Source organism: Rhamphochromis longiceps, linkage group LG19 (assembly GCF_057381845.1).
Source record: "Rhamphochromis longiceps isolate RC_006_pf linkage group LG19, R_longiceps_female_GT1.1, whole genome shotgun sequence".
Lineage (NCBI taxonomy): Eukaryota > Metazoa > Chordata > Actinopteri > Cichliformes > Cichlidae > Rhamphochromis > Rhamphochromis longiceps.
In genome coordinates, this window is record NC_140575.1 from 5,376,175 (window position 1) to 5,400,338 (window position 24,164).

Here is a 24,164-nt window from a genome sequence, read left to right on the forward strand (position 1 = left end):
TATTTGTAGCTCCAAATTGCAATTGTTTTTATAGTTAAGGACATCTTTGATTACTTGTTTAGTGGTCTGGTCATAGGTTATTAAATAGCATCTATGGTTCAAATTGTTCCAGGTTTTGGGTTACTTTTGTTGTGTTTATTGAAAAAAATAATTTGCAAATCATTTTTTAAAGACCTTGATGCAGGAGATCTCTGGACGCATGCCATTGGTCCAAGCAGTTCAGGAGGCGGGGCATAGTCTGGTAAGGATCTCTTTGATTTCGGCATTGTTATAGCTGGAATGTTTAAGAAATGATCCGGGAACCTTATGTGTTCTTCTCTCAGGTCAGGGGCCGACACTTTGCATCTCACGATATCCGGGAGCGTCTGGAGGACTTAAAGAGTCTGCATGAGAAGCTGACGGTAGAGGGTGAGAAGAAAGTGAAACTACTGCAGGAGGCAGTCAGCATACATGCCTTCCTCACAGAGGTAACAGACACATGACATAAAACTGAGATTTAACGTATAAAGGTCCCCCTTTTTAGATATATTATAAAATATCTGAAAAATAAGTTTTGTTTCAAGTATCATAAACCACAGACTGTAATCACTCACATCCTCAGACCATGCCGCAATGTTACCGACTGTGACTCCATCAACATGCTATGCTGCTCTTGTTCAAAAAATAAAAGTGGCGCCTTCGCCTCAAGGCGCTTTATATTGCAAGGTAGACCCTATAATTTTACATACAAACAAAAACCCAACAATCATATGACCCCCTATGAGCAAACATAACTCCCTTTTAACAGGAAGAAACCTCCGGCAGAACTAGGCTCAGGGAGGGGTCGCGGTCATCAGCCGTGACCGGTTAAATCCTGAATTGATATTTAAATAGAAATGTATTTTGCCAGAAATACCTTTAATAATATATTTCTGACTGTCTGAATCAAAATTGAATTGAATCAGAACCTCGTGGATGAAAATCAAATCCATTTTAGAAATCTGTGACAATACCCAGTCCTATGTATAACCGCTCATTACTAGCAACACTGTAGCTGACTGTATATAAAAGATTTAAGTCATACAATTGTACAAATTACCCTCTGAGCAGGTCACTATCACAGGAAGAGACAGAACACCATGTACTCTCACGGTCAATTTAGAATCAACAACTAATCTAACAAGCCTTTTTTGGACAGTTGGACTGGTTTAAGACATTATTTTATGTTATGTATATAATCACAACAAAAAAAACTGTAAAAGAAAAAAAAAAAACTTTACCTGTTATGTGCCTATTTTTGTGTGTTTGAAGGTTTCAGAGCTCCAACTGTGGTTAGAGGAGCAGCAGGTGGGTTTAGAGTCTCGAGACTGCGGGAGGAGTGAGGAGGTGACGGAAGCTATGCTGAGGAAATTGGACTCTGTGGCTGTAGAACTGGACAACCAGAGGAGGACAGTGGAGAAGCTGCAGGAGAACGGTGCATCGTTGCAACACCTTAGACACCCCAAGAGGTAAAGCGGTGTGTAGTACGATGCAGTATCATCATTCTGCTTGGGTTTTTTTTTTTACATTTTGAAACTTAAAAGAAAAGAATGTTTCTGTTTTTCAGCCACCTGGTCAGTGAGTCTCTCCCAGCTGTCGTTGAATGTTTTGAGATGCTCCTCAGACTTTCTGCATCCCGTCGTGCCGCTCTGGAAGATCAGCTCCGTCTCTATGTGTATGAGAGAGAGGCTAAAGAACTCCAAACATGGCTGACCTCCAAGAGAACGATGGTAGAGTCCACCGACTGTGGACAAGATCTGGAGAATGTGGAAGTGAGTCACGTAGAAAAATAATCATGGGTTTCTTGTGCTTCATAGTTTTTAAAAAGTAGAATGGTTGAGCCATCAGCTATCAATTGCTGCTCCTGTGAAACTAGCTCCCAGTTTGGGTTGTAAGATTAGATTTCCAACTTTCTTTTTGATGATGCTTATAGTCAGGGCTGGATCAGTTGATCCTAAACCAGCCCTTAGTTATCCTGTTATAAGCTCAGTCTGCCGGGTGACTTCCCATCATACACTGAGAATTTGTTCTGTACTCATTTATTTTCACTCCTCATGTGTTTATACACCACTACTGCATGGCATTAGCTTTTCTCTTTCCCTTCACCTACTAACCAGTCATGGCAGCTGGTTGGCCTTTTTCTGCTGGAAGTCTCTTCCTGTGAAAAAGGAGTTTGTCATTCCCACTCTTGCCAAGTGATGCTCTTAGGGGATCAACTTAAAATGACTGTTGTTGGTGACTGTCGTTGTGAACTGGTGTTAAATAAATAACTAGCCTGTGCTAGTGCGCCATAGATATAGTCAGGCTTGCCTCAATTCACAGCTTGGGTTTAGGAACCAGTGTCCAGGAATAAGCCTGGACTCTAGTTTCCCTTAGTGAGAGGTAGCGGGCAGGGGTGGGTATACTTTTATCACTCTGGCTTGTTGCCTGTATGTTGGTTCACCAGTGCACAAGAGCATTGCTTTTCTGCACCTTCAGGTCGGGGAAACGGTCCAGAGACAGGAGCAGAGCTGTTAGTTGCTCACCATCTAGTGACCACTGAGGACACTGGAATGGACAGACCTGGCCCCCCAGATGTGTAGTGAGGGTGCATAAGCCGTGTCTGACAGTGGACGTATTCAGCTTTATTAGCTTGTGGGACTGTGGCTGATAGATATTGACAGGCCAAGCGGATTATGGCTCTGTCAGGAGCTGAACCAAAAGAGTTTGGAAAGAGTTTTGTGAGCCCACCGAACAAGACTTGATCTGCCTTAGTTGACCTCTCTTACCCAGGCAATTCCAGCAAAACATCAGGTGATTCTGGATGAACATGCAGCCCTCTTCTGGACTGCGCCCAGCTGAAGCTAAGCTCCAGTAATGCTCAGGTTGTCAGGAAATAAACAGCTCATCTGATTTCTCTGACTACAGCTGTTTTTTCCAAATATGTCCCCAAGGTCCCCGAGGGGCACAAGGTGTTAAAGCCCTGATACTCTGCTGAGTAAAATGGAGGTGGCTGAAATGCCAAGAGTTGGATTGTGGGGCATCTGTATGATGTCTCCAATTTTTATTTGTGTAGAAATTCATAAAGTCATTGCTAGTTAACGTTAAATGAGTACTCGGCTCAACAGAACTCTCTGTCACTCCGGCTACAGTCCGGAAAGCTGGGGTTGTTCCTGTTTTCTTCAATCAGTGATAAATATTAGTTTTATGGAGGGCCCTTTTTTTTGGGGGGGGGGGGGGGGGGGGGGGGGGAAGCCACTAATGGGAAAACCATTATTGGATTTTTTTGTATTTGAAATTTTGTTTTCTTTTTTCGTGATTTCTTTTTTTATGTTTTGGGCTTTAAGAAGTATAGAGAGTACTTATGAACTTATGAAAACAGAGGCTCCAAGTTATATTGATTGCATTTGTTTGGGTTTAGTTTCATATTTATTTATTGTAGCATATCAGTTTTTGGCTTGAAAAAATCTTAAAAAGGAAGAGACTTTACTGGCACACAAATAGAGAAAATGGTCAGTTTGTAGTAAATATTAAACCAATGTTCTACCAGGGTGTATATCTTCTGAAACTCTTAGGTCTCAAACTGCTAATATCTCCCTCTTTATTCATTTCTTAGCTTTTTGTCTCTTCTCTCCATCTATAGGTCCTTCAGAAGAAGCTGGAGGTTCTGGTTTCAGAAGTTTCCGGTTTGGGTCGCAGCCGACTGACCTCAGTACAGCAGCTTGGCCGAGGGCTGCAACAAGACGATCAGGCTCGCAGGAGGGATGATGCACTCAGCAGGCTGTGGGATGAGCTCAACAGTAGCATAAGGACCAGAGAACAGGTATAGATCTGATAGATCAAGCTACCTTTGGATGAGTTGATCTGGGTTAGAGGTTGTGAGAATGATGGTCTGTCCTGTGTCCTTCAGAATCTGCAGGCAGCAAGGGAGATTCATCAGTTTAACCACGATGTGGAAGAACTGAAGGGCTGGATGGCTGAGAAGGAAGCAGTACTGGACTCAGAGGACCTGGGCCACGACCTGCATTCCATCCAGACTCTGATGAGTCAACATGAAGCATTGGAGGTAGGAAATGTCCACCAAACACTGCATCAAAGCTAAGTGGTGGATGCATGACAGCTGAATGAATGTTCCTGCCTCGTTGTCTGTCTTTTCCATCAGAGGGACCTGGTTCGAATCTCTGAGGAAGTAACCAGGAGTAGAGAAGTAGGTCGCACACTGAGCAAATCCCAGCCTCAGGCCAGGTCCTCTGTGACTCAGCGGCTGGATGACCTAGAGGACTGCTGGACCAGTATCCAGGACAAGGCCTCCCTACGACGGGCCAGACTGGGCCAGGCAGAAGATGTGCAGAAATACCTTTCCCAGTGGACTGAACTCATGTAGGTTCTGTCAATGGAAAAAAAAATTATTCACACACTACCCAAAATTCAAAAACACTACAAATAGTATTAAGTAATTATTAAGTTTAGCTTTATTTTTCTATACAAACCCCCAAAGTATTTGTGTTTCAGCCTGGTCTCAAACCAGGGACCTTTCATGTGTTAGCCAAATGTGTAAATCACTACACTGTGGAGTCCAGTTGGTAAAGCTCATTGACATTGGATTAAACTGCTTTAGAATTTTTATCTGCAAGCGGCTTTACACCCCAGGTCTTCCTTTCATGTGATGTTTGACGACATCAGTTTCATATCAGTTGTCAGTTGTTGTCACCCGCTCTGTTCTGGGGTCATGTGCCCAACTCCACTTTCCATGTATGTGCACAGAAGAGTGTGCAGGTGCCAGAAAGCTACTCTGCCAGATATAAGCACAAATGAAAATAACAACCTCTTTGTTCCTACCAGCAGATTACCAGCTTTCTCTTTCAAAGAAGCAGTATTTTAAAGATTGCACATTGTCTTGTGTTCCAGGGCGTGGCTGAAGGAGATGCTGTCTCTGGTGAGAGGGGAGCCTCAGAGTGGTGAGGGAAGTGACCTGGAACAGCTCATTAAAAAGCATGATGAGTATCGCGTCCAGATTGACAGACAACTAATCAAATCACAGGCCGTCAAACAGAAAGGAAGTCGTCTGATTGAGGACGGAAACTTCATGTCTGAGAAGGTAGTTTGGCACATCAAACATCAACAACAATAGAAATGACTCCGAATGGCTGATATCCCTCTGTATATTCCTCCTCTCAGGTGGAGCAGCGTATCTGTGAACTAGAGGAGCTGGAGATGCGGGTGGAGAAGGTTTGGGAGGAAACCAGGCTGCTGTATCAGGAGGATCTGGAGATTGTCCTTCTGCAGAGAGAGCTGGAGCAGGCTGAGCGCTGGCTGAGCTCCTATGAAAGCACTCTGATGGCTGAGGAATACGGGGTATGCGAATGCTGAGAATTGGACAGAAAAGTGAAATGGACAGATGTCTCTATGGGTCAAGCACACTTTTCACTTTTCAACTCTTTTGTAGCGATTCATGGAAATTGTTGCCCTGTATCAGGGTATATTTTTGCCTGTAGTGTGTTAGTAATGCAGATAAATGCAGAGGTAGGAGGAAAAAAGATATCTAACATAAAATGATTTGCTCCTTGTTGTCCATCGTTCAATATGGATGCGTTTTTATTTTACCCCTGAAGGAAGGCCATGTTATACCTGTTATAATAATAGACTCAATACACCTGTTTGAAATAAACTGAAATTATTTTTGAAGGAAGATTTCAGAGGATGGAGTCCCCAAGACGTCACTCAGAACTCGTGGCATTAAAACGTCTCTTAACCAGAACATCTTCTGTGGTTCCTCCAGGATTCTGTGTCTGACGTTATGGAGCTCCTTAAGAGGCAGGAGGACTTGGAGGCCATGATCCAGGCCCAGAGTGACCGTTTCATTGCACTTCAGAAAAAGAAAACACAGGTAACATTAACAACAGGAAAGAATAGAGTTTCATAGACTAAATCAAAGGCTTTTTCCCCAAACACTGGTTTTCTCTTTCTTTATTAGGTACTGAGATCTTAAAAATGTCTTAAAACCATTTATTTAGATTTTTGTAGTGCATGAACCCTGTTAAAAACACTTTCTTTTTTATTGCAGAGGGAAAACAGACTGGGTCTTCATGGAAATGAGGAGAAGGACCTCCAGTACAGACAGCCTCCAGCTAGAGTTTCCTCCCTGAGAAGTAAACCATCAGAACTAAAGACCCCACGGATCTCCTCTAGAGACGTTCATGGGGCCAGCAGTGGCAGGCAGACAGACAGAACAATCAGACCATCCGTGCTGGAGAAGAAAGCAGAAGCTGTCTCTAGTTCTCCTAGCCCTCTTCTCAGCCCACCACTAGGACCTGGATCAGATTCAAAGATTATTAAAAAAGCAGAATCGGCTGACAGCTCTGATGAGTCCGATGAGTCCAGTCCCAGCCCGACAGTTAACGCCGGGAGAAGGCAAATCAAAAATTCACACCTAAATTCTAACACTCCCCTTGGAGAATCAGCGGATTCCTCTTCACAACCGCCTCCTCAGTCCCATTCACTAAAAGAGACTCGGCCTAGGTCCAAACCACCTGTGGCTCCAAAGCCCAGAATTTCCTTTTCAGAGCAGGCGTTTGGCTGCCGCTCTGATTCTCCGAACCTTCCAGAGAAACCCACCACTCCACCAAACTCACCTTCAGCAATCAGACGACTTGTTGCCCCCACTGAACCGCCACCACCTCCACCTGTGAAAGAAAGATGTATTCGCCCTAAATCACCAACATCAAGGCAGCCCGATGTGCCTGGCTCTCCTGCTCCACCTGCTGCTGATCACATTACACCACCCAACGCCCCGACGGCTGCACCAATCACAAAGGAGGATAAGACGTGAGCATGCCCCGTTTCCTGCTGCTTTGACATCGACTGGCTGATTCCTCAACTTAAAAAAAAAAAAAGTTACTGCAGTGGTTTCAGCTCATAGCAAGAAAATATATATTAATCATCCATGGGATCAGTATGCTGCGCTAAAGAAATTGCACACACATAATTATACAAAAAACATTAAAAAGTAAGTTAACTCATGGTTGACCTTATTCCCCCCTCTCCTAGACCTCAACAAAAGTCTTTAGATCTAGCAGAGGGGCAACCCGAACCTGAGGTATAAACTGTCTTATTCATTAAATTAATAATAATTTAATTTAATAATGTTCTCACACCTGTCATACTTACTGCCAGGTCACACCTGGGGAGCCAATCAGAATGGAGGGCGTGTTGGAGATTAAGCTGAAACAAGGAGGAAACAAGGTGAGAGACATGTTACACATCTGTAACTGATGATATGATCTTTATAAAGATATCTAAAAACGAAATTTCATATTGGGCATGAACTCAACGTGCTTCTTTGTTTGATACATTTTTAATTTTATTTACACATCTCTATCAAACTGGATGGACAACCTGATGGAAAAGGAGCTATTCGGCTTCCCAGTTGGATTTTCCAATTTTTATGTCTTGGTGGTTGCTAACACAGTATGAAATCATGCTCTTTATAAGGTATCCAGTTGTGATTTTGTTGCTGTACTGAGTAGCTGCTTAACGGAGGAAGATGCTGTACTCAGGATTGTTTCTAAAGGCTAAAGAAAATAATGTAACATTATAGTGTTGCCCACTTAAAGTGAGAGGAGATAAGCAGAGTGAATTGCTCTGTTGTTTTCCTCGTACATCCACACCCTAAAGACGGCAGAAGCTGATACACAGTGGTGTATTTTTAATGCCATTAGCCAGTAAAATGAAGGTCTTTTATTACTTTTTGAAACCTACTTTGAGTACCTGGATGATTTATGCCAGTTTTCTTTTTGCCACTCTACCCTTCCATTAGCACCGGTGGTTTGAGAGACACCAGTGGTGCTCCTTTTATTTCCTTTTATTCCCGAGAACCTTTTTGGGTTATGGCAGCCTGTTTGTTGTGCCCACTGTTGAAGCATTGGCTGAGGCTCCTCTTTTGTTGCAGGGTCTGGAGCACTGGGAGGAGGTCTTTGCTGTTCTGCAGGGAGAGACTCTCAGCCTGTTTAAAGACACAGCAGCTGCTGCACAGGTAGAGAACATTAAAAAGCCACTGCATCACTGACAGCACTGCCTACATGACATGACAGCAGTTTGGGTAAAAACAATTAAGTCCTGTCCTGAGTGCGTTTAGCACCATAGCAGATGGACATGTTTGATGGTATCTTGTGTCCTTGACACAGTGATCCCATTTACCTAGGCTCCCCTGAGGCTGGGTTTGTATCTTCTCCCAAAATCAAACTGAGGATCTTTCTTTCTTTTAAGATGAATGTGTGAGTGTATCCTGAGAAATGACGGGAAAAAGAAACTCAACAAAAAACAGCATTTATTTGTTTAAAGAAAACATTAAAAAAAATAAAAAAAATAATAAATTCACACATTTCTTTTTCTAACGTATTCAACAATGAAGCAAATAAGGGCTTCCATTAATAGAGATTAATAGAGATGGCAGTCATGATTCTCTTTTTTTCTAATTCAGTCCTCATTTTGTCACGGTCCGCTGTGACAGACCGTGTGGAGAGTGCGTGGAGGACTCAGGTGCAGACACGAGTGACACGGGAGTAAACTTTAAACAAAAGCGAGCCTTTTATTGTGGCTGGTAACGCAAGAGAAACAAACAAGAATAAGGGCAGCACAAAAGCAATAACTAAACAGAAACCTAAACTGGGAATGAACTAAGGTAAGGCTATGACTTAGAATACAACAGACCGGGCATGGAAACATGGAGGGTGGGAACACAGACGACGCGACACAGACTGTAAGAAACACAGAGACTAAATACACATGAGGGATGATCAGGGGAAGTGGCCACACATGGGAACGCAGCTGATATACATGAACTTAACGACAGGACAGGAGGAGTGAAACTGAATACACTGACAGTGAATGCAGGCCTTCAAAGTAAAACAGGAAACATGGGACATGAACCGGGGAGACGTAGTACAGGGGGAGGTGACAGACGCGACAGCATGAACTTGACAATACAAGACACACAGACATAAACACACAAAGGGCAAGGGAGGCTTGATACAAGGGTAACATAACTACAAAAGGACTGGACTACCTTAAAGAACCTAAACAATCAATAAACATCAAAATAGACTAAACACAAAACACTGGGTCGCACGACCCAGGACCATGACACATTTAGAATTTGAAAATCTCTTCATGCTCTGAATAGACGCCACCATAATCAATGCAGAAGCTAACTTTAAAGGTTTTCAAAATATTTTGGTAACTTGAACAAGGGTTTTTGACTTTTATCCAAATCTGGAGATTTTTATTTTTTCTTTCAAAGTGTTTTTAGCATGATCATCTTTATTGGAAACATTTTCATATATTAAATTCAACTTCCTTAACTTCAAGTTGCTTTCAAACAATTATGTTTATGCAATGAAATGAAATGTCTGTTGGAGTCAAACTCAAAATATTCCAAAATTCAAAGGAACTTGCTGCCAAGGCTGCTGTTTTTGTGTTCTTCAGACACAGAATAATTACTCGCAGTTGAGCGTAGGTCGTGTCTAATGCATACTCAGTGTGTTACGAAAAGGAAAATATTGCAGCTTATTTTTCTACAGGAAGGATTATAACCACAGTGTTCTCCATCTGCCTCTGCACGTTCACTAATAATCTCAGTGAGGTTACACTGTTTAACTCTGTTGTGCTTTCACAGAGGACATCTAGGTGGCCTCCTATCAACGTAGTTGGAGCAGTTTGCAGGGAGAATCGCTACTACAGAAGCAAGGAGAACACTTTCAGACTAATGTAAGAGCTGCACGCTTCATGAACAGTGTAAACACAAGCACAACACAACATTGGAGCATTGGAAAGTTGACTTTAATGTTGTTGCTAAAGTTAGAAATCACAGCTTCTCTATGCTGTATGACTGTCTGATGTATAGGACATTCTGAAACTTCATATTTACACTTAAAATTGGCTACTATATTTTTTGGACTAAAGGCGCACTTAAAATCCTTTAATTTTCTCAAAAATCGACAGTGCAGCTTATAATCTGGTGCGCCATATGTATGAAGTTGATGGTTGATTGTTAAAGCATTGCGGCTACCGTAATCAGGAGCCTCGAGGATCCCTTCCAACATAAATGAATACAGAATACTAAACAGCAGTGACTTTTGTAGTGTTACTGAAGTTGGACTAGCTGGTATATAATGATGTGCTACATGATCGGTAGTGACACAGCTATGTTAGCATAACATAAACACAGTGAAGCTGGAGGATGAACGCTAACTTTTTTCCACTCGATAAAAGTTAAGGTGAGGGTTCCTGATGGTTAGAGACAAATGCAGTTGCATGGCAGGATGCTGTAAACGGAAACCTCAAACTTCAGTCAGGAGAACTGAGATAATCCATCCACACTATGAGGTTAGTCATTAATATACTGCAACAACATGGGAACAGAGCAGCTGTGAGAGAATTCAACGTTAATGAATCAATGGTACGGAAGTGGAGGAAGCAAGAAGAATGAAATGAGTAAAGTTTGACTTATCTGACTGCTTTGTTTCACTTATTGCGCCTTATGTATAAAAGCAGACCAGATCATTGACAGTGCGCCTTATGGTCTGAAAAATACGGTATTTGTTTCTTAGCACTGTGAAACTATATTATAATTTTGAAAATTTGTGGCTCACCACTGATCTTTCAAATAAATTCTGCCCGTGCCATACTTTGGTCTCAATTATGCATTTCTTTACATCATTATATGCCGTATTTTCTTATGCAAAACATTCTTAGGAAGACTTATTTTTCTGTACTTGTGTTGTGCTTTCTCTCTCTCAGACTGGAGGATGGCAGTCAGTATGTATTTACAGCATCAAGCAAGGAGCTCCAGCTCATCTGGATGAAAAAGCTCCAGAACTGTCCAGAATCTGCCAGCAGTGACTCTGACGACTCTGGGTGAGCGCTCACTCATGGTTGATCAATTTTAATAGACCTAAGACAAAGCTCTCTCTCTTTTGGATCATAAGTGATTACTCAGTTCAACTGGAGAATGTGAAATATTTGAGCTTAAGCAAAAAAAAAATAAAAAATAAAATAAAATAAAAGTTGTGTATCTCAAGGTTGCAAATGAGAACTGAAAGAATTAAAAGGAAAGACATTTACAAAAAGTAGCTGAGTGGAAATTCTAAACTACCGATTTGTAAGTTTGGAAATTGTAGTTATGATAATGCACCTTTAAAAACTGAATAAGTGCAATACAAATTACAGTATAACAAGTGGGATTAAACATAAGTGTTAATGTCAAACATGTAACCTCATCATCTACTGAAACAAGACTAGTGATATAACCTAAAATCACTATCACTCAATATCAATAAAAGCTGGTGATAACAACATATTTTTGGTGTTATTACACAAACCTTTATACGAATTGTTCAGTGTATTCCTACTCAGATGGTCCTAGGACAAGCTAGGGTGCTTCACCTCCTCTTGGATCTGTTGTCATACTTTGGAAAGTCCAATCACTTTAATAACAATAACAGGTTGTTTAAAATCAGAGTAACATAGAAGGCCTGTCTGTTTCTATTTTCGTTTTGATAACACTTTAAAATTAAGCTTGTTGATAAGAGAGCAAAACAAAAACAAAAAACAGAGAACAAGCGTGAGCCGTGAAGAAAACATGACACAAACGAGGCTTTCAGGATCAGTCTTGTGATGTATGCCACTAAGTGGCTGGGGAACTCTATGTGGTTGCACATCGATGAGAGGGGTTGGCCCCCAGTGCAAGATGTACATCATGTATTTGGAGCTGCTACCTGCTTTTATACCTCTCGAGCCCTTTTGTCCTGTTCTGGTCCAGCATGTCCTGGTCAGCACCGGTGTTACAACAGTGGTTTCTTGCATAAACATGCAGGTCAGGACATGCTCCCATCCCCTGTTAAAGCTGCCTCGCTCTCTGTTGTTATGGTGCAACATTCATTCTCTCTTGCCTCTTGAGAGGGCAGCTCAGTTAAAGGTTTGCTTTCAACTATGGTGGCAATGATCAAAACTGTGAGGGCTTAATCTACAAGGGGTGTGTGTGTGCCTATGAATGGCAAGTGTAGGTGTGTTTTCTCTTTCCAGTGCTCTTTTACAAATGGAATGCAGCAGCCCTGTGAAGTCTCTGTGTCCTGTGATGTGCCACATAGTTTCATTAAACAGATTCAGGATGTTTGTCTGCTTTGCTGACAGCCAGGTATAAAGCTTTACATAAACAGATACACTGCCACTGGATTTTGGAGGCCATTTCCCTAGCATAAAGTACCAAAGGTCTCTCCTTGCCTCAGTGTGTGAGACCACATACCACCAGGGAATGGCAGCCTTATCTGTTCCATTTAAAAGGGTTTATATGTGACAAACCCAGAGGGTTCATATGAGAGGTTGACCCAAAAGCAGACTCAAGAGCTGACTTTTTGATCAGGCACCAAAACAAGGACTATCAGTACACACGTGCACACATACACACAAACACACGCCTGTGGAGAGATCTCTGGCAAGCAGTTGTGAAACAGAGGAAAGACTGAAATGGTAGAGGAAGGGTTTTTGTTGTATGAGAGCTGCAGGGCTGTTGAGGCTCTGCAGAAAAGGGTGGAACGTCAAGCTAATTAAGCAGTGAGCTAAGACCTTCTTCAATAGAGTGTATGAAGGTAGCCGTGGTTTGGGGGGTGCAGGACTGATCTGATTCTGGTGAGGACCAGTCTGCTTGAGGAGAGGAGGGCTGTAGAGGCTGTGCAAAGGGCCCAGGTTGGAGGTCGTTAAGTAGCGACATCATATTTTTTACAGTTTGGCTGAAGAAGGGAGGCGTTGGTTGGCATTCAGTGGGTGCAACAGAGGAGTCCAGCAATTTAGATGGAGAGGAGTTCTCCAGAGAAGCAGGGCTGTTCGGACTATATTTAGGAGTATTAGAACAGGAGAGTGTATCAGGCTGTGGAGTGACAGGGAGGATTGACCACATGTCATCCTGTCAGTGAAACCAATAGGCTCTTTTTGGTTTTTAAAGAATGTGTCAGGGGAGGCACATAATGTGGATAGAGAAGTATATACAGGAGAAGCAGGGTTGGTCTGATTTAACTGAGGACCAGTGAGTGGAGAGGAGGGCTGCTGGGATGGAGTCAAGCTGTTCCACCACTGACAGCAGTGCTTCATCAGTGTCACTGACAAAAGTGGCCTCTTTCTGGAGCTGAACGGGTGCAGCAGAGGAGACCAGTGACGCAGATGAGGCACCCCAACCGGTCGCAGCAGATGGCCGCCCCTCCCTGAGCCTGGTTCTGCCGGAGGTTTCTTCCTGTTAAAAGGGAGTTTTTCCTTCCCACTGTCGCCAAAGTGCTTGCTCATAGGGGGTCATATGATTGTTGGGTTTTTCTCTGTACCTATGAAGCGCCTTTTGTTTCAATTGAATTGAAATCCATATGAGAAGCTGGGAGGACCGGATTTACTTGACACACAGGCGCATCAGCTGCTGTCTGTGTGTTCTGCAGCTGCACACACGCTGACTGCTGATCAGGAAGGTTGGTAACAGCTGGCTGCTCAAGAGGCTCCTTTGTAACTGAATAGGAAGAAGATGGCTGTGTCTGAGCTGGCGTCACACAAAGCCTCTTGGCCTGTTGATCTTCCTGTTTAGGTTCAGATGCTGCACAAACAAACACAAACAAAAACACAGTAAGTCTTCTTTCGTTAACAGATTTCCGTCTTCTTTTCATCACATTTCACATGAAAAAACGTCGTAATTCCCAGAAATCTCCTCTCACCTGTGCTCGAGGTGCGATTTCGTGTTCTCTTCCTCTTTTTGCCCTAAAAACAAAAATATGAGAATTTTCATCAGTTGATCCAAACTCTGTGCACTGGTTGCTTCATAATTCAGTGCAGTGATGGGCACATGTATGAACTGCATGTTAGCACTTTGGACATACATAGTTTTCTTTGGTGGACCAGTCTGGATGCTCTGTGGCGTGACGGCATCTCTCGCTTTCAGCCTGATCAAAATATTTCGCTTGTTGTTCTTTTGAGAGAGACCTCCACTGAAGACAGACAATCATGAGAACCCACTGTCAGCATAGATAAATACTCAGCTACACTGTTACTACAGGGCAGCTGGCACACATGCACAAACATGAGCATAAAGCATTAACAGATGCATAAATATATGCAGAGTTACACACTTACCCTCTTTGCCACAGCTGCATTTACGGCTGCACTGGCAGTTATATTCAGTTCCACCATCACCTTTGGCCTCTGCTCCTTCAGGTAAAGCATGAAGGCGTTTGGTGGCTTCTTTATGTACAGCCGGTCCTCATCCTGTTGGGCTTCACATTTCCTTTTTCTACAGGAATAAAACACAGAGTCAGTGCACATGTTAGCATTGTGTACAGCTGTGAGCAAAGTAGTTTAAAAACATGAGTAAAGCTGTGAAACTGAATGTAAGGAGGCACCATTAAAGGAAGCTGATTACAGTAATGCAAGCAAACATCTGCAGAAAAAAGACTGATATCTGGAGATAACTGACACAAAGCACCACAGAAACTTACTTTGGAGTGGAGGTGTTGGATGGGGGAGCAGGAGGGACAAAATCCCAGACTGGAACACCGTGCCTACACAGATGCAGAGACGGATACGAGATAACAGAGTTTATGAAGATACAGATGTTCAGCAGCTGTGTACACTGGTGTGTTTGTGTGTTTTACGTACAGTTCTCCAGCAGGATGCAGGTACTGGATCATGTTTTCTGGAATCCCGAGCACATTACGCTTGAAACACACAAAACACACAACAGATGATGAGAAAAGCTTCCACTCGGTAGAAGAAGTGATCAGTGGGAGGAGAAGATGTGCATAAAACTACATTCATACATAGCTGGACTTTGATCTCCTGCGTTATTCTTTGGAATTATGTTTCACTGGCAGCGACTAAGTTTACTGTTCAGCAAAGCTTCACACCACATTTATACAAAGGTGAAATACAAGGAAGCTGAGAGCAGAGTGATGAGTCCAACACTTTTAAACATCTTTATCAATAAAACTTCAATGAGACCTGTCACTACCTCTGGGTGTCTCAGCTGTCCCTGGCTGACTGTAGAGGTGAGCTGGTGCTGAGACCATGAGTGGAACCAGCTGCTGAGTCACAGGAGGAGCTGGTTCTGGGAGGATGTTGCTAAAGAATCCTCCAGTCTGAGGATCTGATGCTGGCTGAGGGGGAGCAGGTGTCCCAGAGGGTAGGATGTTTGCCCCAGAATGCCAACTTCAGGAGTGGAAGGCGCTTCTTCTGACTGCATTGTCTCTGAAATATGATTGTTTTCGTCCCTGAGGTCCATTTTAGAGACAGACGGGTTGAGGGGGTCGCTCAGAAGAATGACAACTTCTTCTCTCCGGGATCCTGTGGCACACATTCATAAAAGTGTTATATTTAAGTGTTATATTTGTAAAATAATTCAAACCAAACTGAGAAATACAAAAAAACTAACAAACTAATTAATACTTCAAACGATGCTAACCTCAAACTTTGTTAACTCTCATTACTTCGCTGCATTTATATAACAGCAATTGTTCTTACTTTGTAACAAACAGTTTAAAAAGATAATGCACTGTTTCACAATTACAGTTATATATAATATAATGAACAGGTTTCAGTTGTTTACCAAAAAAATGTAAATATCATATATATGTATATACAAGAATCTGCAATTCAACAACACTAACAAGGTACATGAGGACTTGGAATTTGATTTTTAAAAAATACATTTGCTGACTGACGGGTTTTAATTTTGCATCAGCTTAGCCAGTTACAACATTAAAATAATGACTTTTCTGATTTAAAACCTGATTAAGCTGACCTGTACTGCAGAAGGAAATAAAAAAAACTGTAGAAACAAGTTGCTCTGCAGATTCAAGTTTTACAGGCATTCGTGTTATGAATTAATACAATATGATGCATTGTTGAGATGAATTCACCCCAAAGTTTGATTAAAATGTAACAAGAATGTGCTGTATGAAGGCAGTTACTGCCTACAGGTTTATTTAAATACTGCAGATATATTTTAAAGTACATTTTTCTGATAATACCATTGCAGTTTTCATTTAAATTTTAATTCGATACTTGTTTTTTTTTTTTTTTTTTACACGATGTGAATTACTTAGGCTACGTTCACACTGCAGGTCTTAATGCTCAATTCCGATTTTTTGATCAAATCGGACTTTTTTGTCTGCTTGTTCACACTACAAATAAAATGCGACCAGCAAACGCGCTCTAGTGTGAACGCTCAAAGCGGCCCGCATGCGCAAAAGAAGATGTCACACACAACGCGCTCTGTTTAGACCCAGAGCAAACAATATTGTTTGACTGATGGCCCTTAATATAAAGACTTCGGACTTTACGTTTCCCAATTTTTGCTTTAAGTTATTTTGTTATTTACATAATAATGTAGATAACCTAATAATGATCCTTATTGCTGTTTTAGAGGAGCGCTGCTTCAAAGGATAGCTGCAGATTTCTGTCAGAATCTGCAGATTATACAGTACAAATAAAATGTTCACGTTTCTCCAACGTTGTCTTCCCAACAGTTTCACTGACATCTACACAGGATGGCCAGGAAGCGTTCGCGATGTCTTCTCTGGCGCTGATAATTGGCGTCTGTCTTGTGTCAGTGACGTAAAAGACAGATTTAATGCGACATGACCGTTCAAACAGCAGTCGCTTTCTAAAACATCGGATATGTATCGGATTCATTACCACATACGAAAGTGACCCAGATCGGATTTGAAAACATCGGATTTGTGCCGTTCACACTGTCGGATACTGATCGGATATGGGTCACATAGGGTCAAAAAAGTCGGATTTGAAGCGCTTTCGCCTGCAGTGTGAGCGTAGCCTTAGTTCACTGCTGAATCACACAGTAGCTCGATAATTCAAACTTTAGTTTGTAGACTTTGTTTACACGTTGAGGGACACAGTAAAACAGGAAAAAGGCTTTTCTCAGGGACTCTGGGGCAGATAGTTTATGTTGGGCCCCGACTGAGCCCACAGTACATGTCAGGGTACTTATTCCCTTAGTAACCAAATTGTAAGCAGAGAGACAAAACCATGCTCAGAAAGGTTAACGCTTGTTTTCAGTTTTGAGTGTATTGAATATTTCTATTACAATATGCAAAAAGTCCATCAGTTATTGAAGGAAACAGCTGTCGGATGTTGCTTTACACTGTAAAAAAGAATTCTGTACAAAAACAGTAATGTGTTTTTTTTTTTTTAACGGAAGTTGAAAGACTTTCCTGTAAATGGTACAACGGAAAAATCGTCTTATTCTTAGTCACAATATATTTTCTGTGTCATTAATGGATTTTTTCTGTGAATAGAAAAACTGAAAATTCTGTTTCTATTACTATTTACAGTCACTTCTTTTAACTTTAACCCATTAAATGTACGTTTTTATATCCTTAACCATACATTTCTATACAATTACACCATTATACACCATTTGCTTGTAAATTAAAACTTCTTAAAATGATCTGTGCACAAGTAGTACACAACAACATTGGTACATTTAATGCTAAATATTCTTTTATTTTATTTTATATTGCTTGTTCTGATGAAGACTTTTAAACTGTCAACAGCAGCTAAGTGAATAAGGATTTGTGTCCATGAACCCTCAGCATTGACAACACTTAAATGCCATAGTTCAAAATCCTCAATCCACACCTTTTGTCCCCTGTGTTCAAAATGCTCTTAGCTGTTAAAGTAGAGGAGAAAAGTTTGACATATTTCACAGCCATTACATGTTCTCTCAAAAAGAGGGCACAGTTACTTCCCAAGCAAAAACCTCTGCTTGTGCTCACAAACCCTAAATCGCAACAAATTAGACAATAATAAGACAAGTGACTACAAAATGACACCGGAGGTTGGTGAAGAGCAAGCATGAAGTGAGAAATTGTGTGCACACTTTCTATACCTTCATTTACCTGTGTGATAAAGTCCTGAATGTAGCGTGGTAGTCCATTAAATTCCATCTGAGCTTTAAAGATCAATTTATTCTGAGGAAAAAAAGAAAAGAAAAGAAGTTTTAAGATGTTCATTTTTTGTTGCTATTGTTTACATTTAAGATTAAAAAAAGGAATAAAAATACAAAGTTTAGTATTAGGTGGAAAATGACTTGAAATAAACTGAACTTGTACACCTACCATTGAAAGCCAGCAAGAAAGAACAGAGTTTTGGTTTTGTTTAGATCTGCTGTGGATTATCATTATTAATTTTCCTAAAATAAATGTAGAGTTGCAAACACATAACAGCATTCCGTTGCAATATAAGCAGTTTATAATTAAAGTAACACGCAAACCTTCACAAACTAAATCAATCACAACATTAAACTCACCTTGTTTTTGTAGACAAGGTGATCAGGCTTTTTGATCCTCTCCTGAGACCAGCTGCACTGCACCATCAGCATCTTATATCTTCCTTTTTCACTCAGTAAAGTGTTTCCTTTTGTTGGCTCTGCACGTGCAAGTGTGTGATCACAGGTGAAATAAGGGATATTTTTCCATTGCAGGTTTAGAGTGTTTCATTTAGTGATAGCTGTTGATCCACTTTTCAAATAATCTCTAAGGATCTGAATTTTTAAGAAAGACACAAATGTCCCTGCTTATTATTAGCTTGATATAGACATAACAATTTACAATATGTCAGCAGCATCCCCACATGGCATATAACACCCCTGCAGACCAGCACTGCGCCTATATTATACTTTAGTCAACATATAGTTATAATTTAACTACAATTAGCTCAATGGGGTCACAAAAATTTCCCACATACTTGAAATGATCTACTCAGCATTACAAAAATTACATTTTCAAGAGAAGTTGGAGTAAAAATGTGTTTACAGGAAAAATGTGTCTGTCTACAAATATTAACTAAACATTTTATGTGCTACAAAATGGACATAATGATAAATGTGCTGAGGTGAAACTAAACTTTCAATAATATCACCACTATAGTTTGTTAACCAGGGGCGATTCTAGGATCAGAGCTTTGGGGGTGCTGAGCACCCAGAGAGCTGCCCAGCCAGCCAAGATACACTTTACTCGTCACAATGAGACTTCTTCCCTGTCTCTTTCGGTCCCTGCATCCTCCCTGTCCTCATCGTCTGTTGTCTTCGTCTCCTTTATCAGTCATCACAGTTTTACCCTCTCTGTGCAAGTCTGCAAATTTCTTTATTAAATCATAAGATTCTTAAATTCATCAAGTCTCTCTGTGCCTGGGTCCTCGTCACAAAACATGACATCACTGTTTTGTACATTTTAACACAATTGAATCCCACATTTGTGAAAGAAAAGCAAAACACTTTTTTGAAAAGTCTACAACAAAACCATCAAATCTGATAAAGGTTATTTAAATGCTGCAAAAGAAGAATGGATTGGAATAAAAAAAAAAATACATATCCTAACCTTAATTACTGCGGGAGAATAATGAATGATGCTCATAGTGAGTAAGAAGTAAACTGAGTGCATTTTTTGGACAGAGATTAACTTTTAATGTGTTTGTATAATATAATACAGATACATAAAAAACACTCCCGAAACAGAATAAATTCTTACAAATACATTATTACAAAATATTAATAAAAACCTATAAAAATGGAGGCAACTTTGCCTGTGGTAGAATGTATACAATGTATGAAAAAATCTTTACTGCAGATACTAATTTTGTGTTGTAAGATTTCATGCTTTGGTACTTGAGAGAGCTTGACTTTTTTATCAGGTGGTACACACTGTAAAACGTTTGAGAAACACTGTATGTGTGATTAAGATTAAGGAACTGACCTCCCAGCCCATTATTCCGTCAGTGGGCTGGTTTCAGTCATTATGCTAATGTACTGTTTATAAGGTTGGGGAAACCTGCAGTCAGCTGAGACTGAAGAAGTCACTTGGATGGGTGACGAAACGTTTCTCCCACAAAACACTACGTCCAGATGAACAGAATCGACTTTTGGAGAAGTGTATGTGTGCTTTTGGAAAACATTTAAAGCTGCTGTACAGAATCTTTGAAACAAGCTTAAAACATTTTTAGAATATAAACAGAGCATCTGCTTCTCTTTGCAGCTCCTCACTCCACCAGGGCTGTTTGGCTCTTTCTGATAGTGTGCAAATGTGATGTACGTATTGCGGCAGTCATACAGACAACTGGACGGTCCAAAAGTTGGCCTACCTATTACTGGCTGAGGTTTTAGTAGAGTTTTGGCTGAACCACATAAAAATATATCATTAATTTTAATCTCCCCAATCCATTACAATGTTATGTCGGAATGTTGTTAAAGAGGGTCAAAAATGTTTCAACCCAGTTTGTTTTGCAGATTCTGTACAGCAGCTTTAATATAGAACCAAAATACATCAGTGACCTCCTGACCCAGTATGAACCTTCCAGATCCCTCAGGTCATCTGGATCTGGTCTTTTATCAGTTCCCAGAGTCAGAACCAGACACGGAGAAGCTGCATTCAGCTTTTATGCTCCTTATATCTGGAACAAACTCCCAGAAAGCCTCAGATCAGCTGAAACATTCAGTTTATTTAAATCCAGGTTGAAGACTCACCTGTTCTCAGCTGCATTTGAATAAAGCACCAAATCCACACTTTTAAGCTTAAATTTCAAAACTAACATTTTAACTACTGATTTTATCTACTGTTCTGATTTTATCTGTTTTGATTTTATATACTGTTTTGTTTGTTTGTTTGTTAATTAGTTAGTTAGTTTGTTTGCTTGTTTTAATCAATTTTAAATCATGCTTTTTATTTGTTTTTGTTTCTAATGTCTCTGTAAAGCGCTTTGAATCACCTTGTTGTTGAATTGTGCTATACAAATAAACTTGCCTTGCCTTGCCTAGGGAGGACACAACTTCCAGATTGTGTGAGTAAAATCAGGTTTTTTCTCTTTGTCAGTTTAACAGTTTCTGTTGTGCCCGTCACTGTTCCCTGTCTGTTTTCTTACCTGGTTCTTCCTGGCCTTGTACTTTCTCTTCACGTTCCCCTCTTTCTTCTCTTTGGACTGACAATCATACACAAATAGATTGTATTCAATTAGATGCAAAAATTACATTATTATATAAAAAAAACTATTAAGATCACTAATAAAAAGTCCTCTCTCAGTGTACTTTCAACCGAAAGGCAAATAACCAAACCACATGAACATCTAATAAAAGATATAAACATTAAAACACTGATCCAACATTATTCTTGATTAACGGATCATTTGATTTTACACTTGTACCTGAATGTGGCTCCTTTTTTTGAAAAAACTTCCTTATATCCATTATGAACTTGGCTGTCTCTGTACACACACACACACACACACACACACACACAACAGGAGTTATAAGGTTAATGGGCATTCAGTCAGTTAGCTAGTTAGTATCCATTTCAAACAGGACAGTGGTAACAACAGTAGGCTGCATTCAATTATAAGTTTTAGATTTTAAATAAGCTGTATAAATTTCAATGGGAGCAACAGGACGGTCAAATGTCGCTGATTTTACTACAGAGCAGGACGGATTATAGGGTAGCAAACATCATTGGAAAACACGTTTTCAACACTGCAGGTTACCTGGTGTAATGTTTTTCAGCTAAAAAGAAACATGGCCTGACTCCTACCTAACTATATAAAAAGTAACTTAGGGTTAAATGCAGCTAATATGTCCTGTTTTAAGCCAGGCACTTACCCCTCCGCTCCGCTGCGTCTCAGCCACCATCGCTCTGGCAGAAAGGGTGCTAGAGCCAGAGCAGGGGAAAAACGAGCTGTAACAACAAAGTTCTGTATGCTTTTTATATTTTTAGTAGTGTGTCACACAAACAGCAAATATTGTCAAAAAAGTAAGACATCTTTGGGGGTGCTTTGATTCAATCGCCCCTGCTGTTAACTATCAAATTAGTCTATGCTGGTCAGCTAGCTAAAAGTTTTTATGTTAGCAGCCTAAATCACAGGCTAACATTAGCATTTGTTAGCCAGTCAGGATGGTCTGAGGCTAAAACTAGAGTTAGTGTAACTTTGCCTGAAACCCTTTAAAGTCTTCAGTAGAGGCAACTGTAAAACATAGTTAGCTGTCATGTTAAATTTAAATAATAATCTAAATAATATGCAAATGTACTGTTTATAAGATTGGGGAAACCTGCAGTCAGCTGAGACTGAAAAAGTCACCTGGATGAGTGACGAAACGTTTCTCCCACTGAAAACGCTACGTCCAGATGAACAGAATCAACTTTTGGAGATTTACTTACCTGAATGATTGAGAATGCATCAAGACGATGACAGGGAAACTATTTCAATTCAGTTCAATTTTAATTATATAGCACCAAGTCACAACAACAGCTTTATATTCTAAGGTAAAGCCTCTACGATAATAGAGGGACAATGCCCTGTAAGCAAGCACTTGGCAACAGTTCTCCCTTTTAACAGGGAGAAACCTCCAGGAGCACCGGGCTCAAGGAGGGGTGGCAATTTCATGGGTTGGGAGTGAGCATTGGAAGACAGGACTAAAGACTAAATTGATCAGACTAAAACATACTCTTTGTGCTATCTGTCCACCTCCCTGGCTTGAGAACAGTAAAATATTACCTCTAATATACTTGATAATAGATATCTGAGATTCTATAGATTCTATATTCTGTAAATCACAGGTTTGTGCTAAATGTCTGTTTGTGTTGAGGACCAGGTATTGCTGAAAAAAATCAGTTCATGAGCTCCAAAGTGCTGGTGTACTTCTTCATTTTTCATAAAGTAAATTAAAAATATAACTTGTCCAGCTCCAGATGGACACCCTGTCAGAGACAATAGCACTTTCCTATGGCACTTAATTAAAAGCAGCTTTCAGCGACAATAGCCAACTGTGGCCACAAGATGGTAGTAATGTAAATGCTAGGTGCACATATTAATGAACATGCAAGGAACTTTATGACAGTGCTGTCTGAGCTGAAAGGAGAGAGATCGCTTTACTTTGGTACATTTTTATTGAAGTCTATTTTTAGATTTGACAGGGCAAAGATTCAGTTATTACAGACCTCCAAACCTCTTGTGATCTTCAGGTTGGCTCAAGTATGTAGCGAGCTTCACCTAATATGCTTCCATGGCCAAGCAGCTTTATCCAAACCTTACATGGTAAAATGGTCTGTATTTGTATAGCGCTTTACTTGGTCCTAAGGACCCCAAAGCGCTTTACACTATACGCAATCATCCACCCATTCACACACACATTCACACACTGGTGATGGCAAGCTACAATGTAGCCACAGCCACCCTGGGGCGCACTGACAGAGGCGAGCACCAAGCACAACACAAAGTGTCAGATGCACTGGTGTAAAGCACCTCTATCGGTCTCTGAAGCAGTGGAATACCTGATCTCTTCTCTGTCTGGTATGACAGTGTGAGCCGGAAGAACTGCACATGTCTGACAGCATTTTGCCGTGTGTGACCTTTCCTCAACCTCGTGGAAAGCCTTCACAGCAGAGTTCACAGCTGCAAAGTGTGACCTGACATCATATGAAACCCTATGGATCACACAAGTTCATATGTACTACTATGTACATATGATTTGGGGATATATAAATAAAACTGAATTCAATTGAAATGAAATTGAATATGCGTGTAAAGGCAGATGAGTGATTACTTTTGGCAATATAGTAAATGTCACCTGCCTTAATAGCGAGGTATTTTCAGCCAGGACATGCAGTGGCATGAGTAAGTAGTGATGTGACCAGCTAAGGATTCAAATAGTTGTAATAGTGAATAAACTGTCTTAATTAAAGTATATACATCAAGATAATGATAATATTAACAAACATATGAAACAACAAAGTCTTCATTCAGATGACATTAAATCATCCCGTAGTTATCGTGCTATGAGCTTATTACAGTGTTCTGTTGAATAAATAGGATTTTCTCTCTGATATTAAAAGGAAAGCTGTGCCTCATAATAGTTTGAGGTACATTTATTTAAAATTAACAAAGTATTATTTAAAAACTATTTATTTTAGCTGTGTAAGCAGCCATAACATTTCTGCTTTGGTCCTGTGAATTCTGTTATTAAATTAAGTTGCTGGAATGGACAGAGTCCCTAATACAAAGCATTACAGGCATGGTTTTTGGGGTCAGAGAGGACGGTTGTCAGTCACACGTGTTTGATGGAGTTTCAGGCTGGAATGGTTTCC

The 24,164-nt window shown here is 40.6% G+C and overlaps 1 protein-coding gene across 1 annotated transcript in view; it reads left to right on the top strand.

Annotated features, from left to right (window-relative positions):
* The window catches only part of sptbn5 (spectrin, beta, non-erythrocytic 5), a 68,258-nt gene that overhangs the window by 39,918 nt on the left and 4,176 nt on the right, over window positions 1-24,164 (top strand). The window contains exons 64-79 of the mRNA XM_085391325.1: window positions 173-241; window positions 324-467; window positions 1,291-1,487; window positions 1,586-1,790; window positions 3,641-3,820; window positions 3,908-4,063; window positions 4,160-4,377; window positions 4,906-5,095; window positions 5,176-5,352; window positions 5,777-5,884; window positions 6,062-6,822; window positions 7,045-7,093; window positions 7,171-7,239; window positions 7,946-8,029; window positions 9,671-9,762; window positions 10,795-10,911. Coding sequence (XP_085247451.1) covers window positions 173-241; window positions 324-467; window positions 1,291-1,487; window positions 1,586-1,790; window positions 3,641-3,820; window positions 3,908-4,063; window positions 4,160-4,377; window positions 4,906-5,095; window positions 5,176-5,352; window positions 5,777-5,884; window positions 6,062-6,822; window positions 7,045-7,093; window positions 7,171-7,239; window positions 7,946-8,029; window positions 9,671-9,762; window positions 10,795-10,911 — 2,816 coding nt within the window. The remainder of the gene's footprint in view (window positions 1-172; window positions 242-323; window positions 468-1,290; window positions 1,488-1,585; window positions 1,791-3,640; window positions 3,821-3,907; window positions 4,064-4,159; window positions 4,378-4,905; window positions 5,096-5,175; window positions 5,353-5,776; window positions 5,885-6,061; window positions 6,823-7,044; window positions 7,094-7,170; window positions 7,240-7,945; window positions 8,030-9,670; window positions 9,763-10,794; window positions 10,912-24,164) is intronic.